General features: G+C 35.1%; 1 protein-coding gene across 1 annotated transcript; it reads right to left on the reverse strand.

Annotated features, from left to right (window-relative positions):
• Positions 1–719: 719 nt before the first annotated feature.
• LOC142641336 (65-kDa microtubule-associated protein 3) lies at positions 720–6,474 on the reverse strand. The gene is made up of 13 exons (XM_075815745.1): positions 6,306–6,474; positions 5,475–5,562; positions 5,116–5,313; positions 4,752–4,991; positions 4,091–4,300; positions 3,844–3,999; positions 3,561–3,720; positions 3,129–3,280; positions 2,959–3,046; positions 2,553–2,626; positions 2,321–2,395; positions 1,965–2,211; positions 720–1,600 (listed from the first exon to the last, which is right to left on the reverse strand). The coding sequence occupies exons 2-13, from the start codon at positions 5,544–5,546 to the stop codon at positions 1,143–1,145; spliced, it is 2,130 nt and encodes a 709-aa protein (XP_075671860.1). The 5' UTR covers positions 5,547–5,562; positions 6,306–6,474; the 3' UTR covers positions 720–1,142.
• Positions 6,475–6,977: the final 503 nt, after the last annotated feature.

Raw genomic sequence — 6,977 nt, forward strand, 5'->3', positions numbered from 1 at the left:
AGCTGATCTTTTTCTTAAAAGGGGAAAAAAAAAAAAAAAAAGATTCTGAGTCCCAAATGGGTCACCCGCCAAGATCATTGCTTGTCCTGTGACTCCAATGACTTCGTGTCAGGCCAGTTTGGTTTTCAATTCTTTTGTTTTATTTTTTATCTTCTTAAACTTTAAAATTTTGCGTATGTCCAAAAAGAAATATACTGACCCATATGCAGAGGATTCCCCCCAGTATGACAATTATAGTTTATTAATCAATTATATTTATATTATATGCCTCATAATTCTATCTTCATCTATAAAAAGCAAATACGACAATTTGTTTTTTGATAAGAGCAAATACGACAATTGATAAAGGTTTTAGTATTGAAATAGGTACTGTGATATAAGAGTTTAAATTTGAATTCATAGTCATCCTTTAAAAAGTGAGCCCTACATTGGTAATCACAATTGACGAAGAAAAATAAACGTGTATAATCTATAATATTGTGTCTAAGTAATCTTTGGAGGCCTCACAATATTTGGCATATCATTATATATAAATTGAATTTAAACTATCTACTACAAAATTTCCTATATTTACATCACCATAAAAAATTGACACATCAACTTTTCCTTTTAAACAATAGAATTGATAGTTACATATACAAACACGATCATAATAAATATCTATTGATAACTTACAATAATTATCGACTTGCATATTTAGAAGAAAAACATAAAACAGAGATAAAAATTTCAAAATTCAAACACCCTAGGCTTTATTCTATGTCTGTTAGTATGAGCAGAAGATTTGGGCACACTAAACCAGTATAAAAATTAGAGAATACATGTATAATAAAACACTATCACTTTGCAAGAAAATCATGAACTTTGATGGAAAATGCAATCATGGAAAGAGGTATGTCAGAGTGAAGTTTCTATGAACTGAATTGTCATCCTATATTGCCAAGAGCTTTGTAGCTCAATTGGCACCTCCTGGTGTTTTTAATAGAAACGTTCAGGGTTCAAATCCTTCCTCCGTTGTAACTATTGAATATATCAAAAAATTGTCATCCTATAAACCAAAAAGTGTGACAGTCAAGAGTCAACACCAGAATACCAAATTCCTTTTCATATTGCAGATCATGGACGAATATGTCAAACTAGCATCAGTGACTATAGGTTTTAGGAAGAGTAAAACCAGCTCTGACCTCTTCAAATGAGTACTCGATTGGTTGTTCATTGTTTTGAAAACTGTGTTTACCTACAGAAACACATGGGGAAGTGGGCGTCATTGCTGTTGTCATTGGAGCCGACTCTGTTGAAGGAGTAGTTGGCACTGGAATTGGCATTGTCTTTGGGGTTCTGTTTTCTTCATTACCAACAACAATCTTTTTAATAGGTGTTCTGACTAGTGACTCCCTATTTGGAAGAGGTTTTTGTGATGACATGGTATGTGAAGTCTTCTGATCTTCTGGGAAATTTGCAATGTTGGCCTTAGACAACACTTGGGAATAAACAGGAGAAAGGGGCTTCCGAATCAAGAATAACTGGTTTTCATGTGCCTTTGGAACACTGTGGGAATGCTCCCTTATGGAATGACCAGGAATCTCTGAGATTCTCCTACCTGCAAAAAATTTTGGAACCAAAACTTTTGTAAATAAAGCATTCACAGTTAAAACTAAAACCATTGCGAATGATGACTGAATAACTCTTTAAGCAATGTCAGGTGTATTGGCTGCAACTATCCATCCAAATGATTAACTGGACCCTGCCCCACTTACTGTGCTATTTCCACAACACAATTTTAGACATTCTTCTATTACTATGTTACATAAATGGTGCAAACTATTATAGTATAAAGAGATGAAGGAATAAAACTCAGATGGCTCAAATTGACTAGCTGTAGGTTTCGACAGTCTTTTGAATAGTTAGGGAAATAGAAGTTAAAAATATTTCAAAACTTTCAGAGGAAAGGGATGCAAAACCACCATGTTGCTGTTGACTCGGAGAACTGTTCTGATTCAAAAAGGCAGCCTTCTTACTAAGATGCAGACGGCTAGCAGCTTTTTCTGGTTTTGGGTTTTGAAGCATTGCTCCACCAATGGAGATATTTCTGTTATTTGCAACTCCTGTGGGAGTTCTTGACGCCTTCTTTCCACTCTTTGATGGGCTGGGTTTTGACCCAAATAGTGCTTCCTGCTCAACTATCAGCTGCCCCTGGAGTCGCTTCTGGTCCTAAAATAAAGAACCAATTCAAGCACAGGTAATAAAGAGAAGCAAGATCCACAAAGAAAACTCCACGCTGACTATCACATAATTAATTTTTGAAAGAAATGGTCCATACTTTCTGCCTCTGCCTTTCTTGCTCTTTCTCTTGCCTTAACGTGCTGTACTGTTCAAGCACAGAAAGAAGTCGTTCCTACGCAATAGATATCATAACAGAACTAATTTGCATAATCAAAGGTAACAGATATTCATCAATGTGCACAACAACTTGAAATTGAATGGATCAAGTTTTTACTTGGAGCAATATGTCTCACATTAAATATTTATTTGATTACCAGAAAACTACTTACACCATCATAAAAGAATACAGTCCCTCTTTGTTCCTCCCAAGCTTTGATTTTTGATGTCAATGCCTCCATCATTGCTGCTCCGATAAAATTCATAGGGTAAAACAAAAGCTCATGAAATATACCAAAGAAAGATATGAAAACGACAACAACATATTATATTAATCTGAAGATAATTTTGTAACATGTTTTTAGCTCCTATGACAACCCTGCTTCCCTGCATCAGTGTTTATACACATACGGCATACTGAGTACAACAGCAAGAGCTGCATATACAAGTAATACTCACCTCTGCAATAGTGCATATTAATCAGATTATATATCAATAAAATAACTGGAATTCAAAGCTGTGAAGTTTTCAACTCTATACCCCAACATTATGAGATGTATGGTTTAGCAAGATCCATACCAGGAATTTTGTTTACCAAAGCACGGGCTTTCTCAGCGCGTTTCAAAGTAAGATGCGCACCTCTTCCAGCATTATAGCGATTGTCATCCTGAAATCCACAATAAGAAGGTGAATAAAGCAAGATGGGGGAAAATGGAAATATGCTTAAAAATAAGGAAAAAATGTTCAACCCGGTTGTACTCCTCAAGCCAGCTCTCTTCTTGACATGCAGCTAACCACTTCTCAACCTTCTCAAGTATCTCTTTCCTGCACAAAGCTTCATCTTTTACCCTTGCAATTTGAAGCTCAATTTGTTCTAAGAGGTACATTGGATCCACGGCTCCTGGAAAAGTGCGATAACATTTTTAAAAATTAATAAATAATGTGATTATTGGTTATTTATAATTTATAATTTTTTCCAGCACACAATTGCACAAATCATATAGACTTCACTGCATAAAATTCCTTGCACACCATGAACTGAGATTTCAAGTCAACAAAAGCTTCTGATAATATCTTTTTCCACAATGAATGTTGCATAGAGAACGAAGTGCTTCCTTAAATAAATAATCATAATAACTTGCAATAGCCTTATAAATAACTAGCATTAATAAAATTCTTACCAGATTCCATAGCTTCAACTGAGTCTTCCATTATACTAAGTGTTTCTGTGACCATGTGTATCCGCCTGCATATCTCCTCTAGTTCCAACCTCTTCTTAATAACAAGCTCTTTCATTTTACTTGATCTTAGCTGCTCCAGCCTCACCACTTCTGCCTCGACCTGCCAGAAAAAGCTCATAAAAATAGTTAAATACGTGTTAATTACCCACATAAAGTTTGCATATATTGGGATCATAAAAAATGCAGAATTAGTTCCCCACTCACGGAACTCGAAATTACATACATGGTTAAGGAAGATTACAGAAAGCATGTTAGGCTCGGTAATTTCAGGTTCTGAAGCAGCAATATTACTAGTTACATTCAGAAACAGCTGTTGCTCCTCCATCGGTGTATCCATCAAGTTCCACATCTCCAACAGGGTACTTGCAAGGTTTCGAAGCTGGTTAAATCCCATGGTTTAGGAAGGTCAAGCAGGAGGGGAAAAAAGTTTTCACAAGAGGACAAAAGAAGTATCTTATGGAAGTACTGACCCTTTGGATTCTCTGGATCTTGATCTCTCTTAAACTTTGTATTGCAGCTGCCAATTTCTCAAGTGTATGGTCACTTATATCTCTTGTTCCATCAGTTTCTTTTAGAGTGGAGTGGATTTCACCAGCTATGTGTCTGAAATCCATACCGAGGACTAAGCATAGTGAGTTCAGGGTGTTCAGGTGGTCCTGTACCTGCTTCAAACGGTTTCTCTGCAGGTGATGTAAGACAAAATCAGAACAACTCATAAAGGCAACATAACCTCCAACTCTTCATATATGAAAAAACCTAAATTATATATGTCACAAATTTCCAGAACACAATTTAAATATAATGAGTATAATTCATAATCCAGTTACATTCATTTATGCTTCAATGAAATTAATCCCAAATTTCTAGAAAAATAATTCTTCTTAATTCTGCATTCTTCTTGATTTATTTTATATAGAAATAATTTCATTTCTTCCTTGCTTTTCCCCAAGTTTTTACTAAATTACGCATAAACACTGGTCACCCAACCATTTCATAACATAGTTTTCAAACAATCCATAACACAAACCCCAAATTTGATATTGTCTTTATGAGGGAATATAGAATCCAAACAATTCACAAAACAAACCCCAAAACTTGCAACCATATACAAAAATAGTAAATTTAAATAACCTTCTGATTCTGAAGTTCAAGCAGATGTTTATGCAATTCTTCTAGTCTTCTTATGGACAAGTCTGTCTCATCCAGAACCACCGTATTATCTTCCCAAAATTCAATTGAAATATCCTGTATCTGATGCAAAACTTCAACAAATTGGTGTGTTCTCTCAATTTTCCGCTTCCGCATGTCTTCCAGTTGTATAGTAATGGTGTCAAGCACTTTTTTGAAGCCTCCATCAGGCTTGCAATCAAACTGAACATACAAACCAATCATCAAGAGCTCCACCCATTAAAGAAATCCCCACGGTGACCAACCCCCCCCCCCCCCCCCCCAAGGAATAAAAACATGAACTTAATTTCATTCATAATAGACTCACATGTAGTGGCTGCTCACCCATTGCAGAACACATATCTGCAAGTTCTGCTTCAGACTCGGCAATTTCTTGTTGCAGCTGAGCTCTACACTTCTTGGCCTCATCAACATTTCTCCTATATACCTCCAGACACTTTTGTTCAATTTCAAGCAGCATTGCATCCCTATTAACTTCAGACTCTCCAACTTCATCCCATATTTTCTAATCGCAACATTCAACAATAATCAAATGGAAAGAACTTCAAAACTGCTATCAGCAATACCATATCATTAAAAATAAAAAAGTTTCAAATTCTGAATCCAACAGGTTATGGTAATGCATAACCATATAGAACCTATTCTACAAAAGAATTTGAGGAAAACCTGCATTTCATCTAGCAACAATCCACACGTTGTTTCTATATGTGCAAACTGATCAATACGATGAGTAGACATGGCAAAGCAAATCTCACTGTAAAAAACAAAACTTCTGTAAGACACCTCTGAGTACTAACACAAAATCAAAACAAGCAAAATCAAAGAATGATGTAAAAGATCACATCTCACATCTCACATCTCACATCAATCATTCTCTTTTCTCTTTTACCCCAAATTCTTTAACAGCAACAACAACCAAGCCTCAGTTTAGGGTCGGCTATTGATCCTTAACAAAACTAGTCAGGGTCGGCCACATGTATTCTTTTCTGCAATTCCATTCTATTATGAATGGATTCACTATAGATAAATCCTAATTTCTTTAAGTATTACTATTAGCAAAACCCTAGATCAAAAAAATAATAATAATTCAATAAACTAATGATGAAACTAAAGAAAGAAATGCAAAGCAATTAAGGTGAAATGTAATAACAAATAACCTTCAAAACTAAAATGCATTTTCTTTTTCTTATCCTCAATTTTCCTACCAAACAAACAGCCGTAAATATCAAATTGTAGAATTTTTTTAAAAAAAAAATACACACAGAGCTCCTATTATTGCTATGTTTGGTTGGCAAGAAAGTGGAAGAAACGGAACACTAACACTCAAAATCCGTTTTCTCTGTAAGAAAAATACAAAATTAACACAAAAATGCGTAAAGCAATGCAGGTAAACACAGGACGAATGTAAATTAATAAGTTCCACGATTTTTAGTTTCCCTTCCTGTTTTCGTCGAATTTTCTAGTGAAACAAACAGAACGTGAAGAGTGAAAACGAACCCAATGATGAGAATGGAGAATGGTTAAGCTGTCGCCGGTGAATTCGTTTTCCAGAGAAAAAAACAAACAGATTTGGAATTTGGAATTTGAATGGCAAACAAAACAAGTGAAAGTGTGTTTTTTTTTAGGGTTCGAGAAAGGAAAAGAAAGTGTAACGCATGTAATTTTTGGCTGTTTTTGAGAGCGAGAGAGAGAGAGGGAGGGAAAGGAAATATTGTGAAGGGAGCCGTTATGTTGGGGGAAACGAACCGGTTTGGTTTGGTTTGGTTTGATCTTGACACGTCAGCATTTGGAGAATCGTTGATGACGTGGTGAGATCGGACTGGGGGTAATGGTTAAGGAGTATTGGAGGGGATTTTGAATTTGTTTACTAGTATTAGTATTTTTTTTTTAAGGTTGGGGATGGGGATGAAATTCAAAACTTTTGAAATTCAAAAATTTGGATTTTGCTTGTAATTAAAATAGGTTGACGAAAATAAAGTGGTTTTTAATTTCCTAATCGATTAGTTGCACAAATTTTGTCTCATAAATATGAGAGGATAGAGTAAAATAACAAAATTATGTTTGGTAATGATAAATTTTCTTCATTTTATTTTTAAGGTGAAAAGGTAAGGCATGAGGATTTTTTTTTTTTTGGATAAAAAATGCACAAGGAATCTAATAATTAGATAG

This window comes from Castanea sativa, chromosome 6 (genome assembly GCF_040712315.1).
Source record: "Castanea sativa cultivar Marrone di Chiusa Pesio chromosome 6, ASM4071231v1".
Taxonomy (NCBI): Eukaryota; Viridiplantae; Streptophyta; class Magnoliopsida; order Fagales; family Fagaceae; genus Castanea; species Castanea sativa.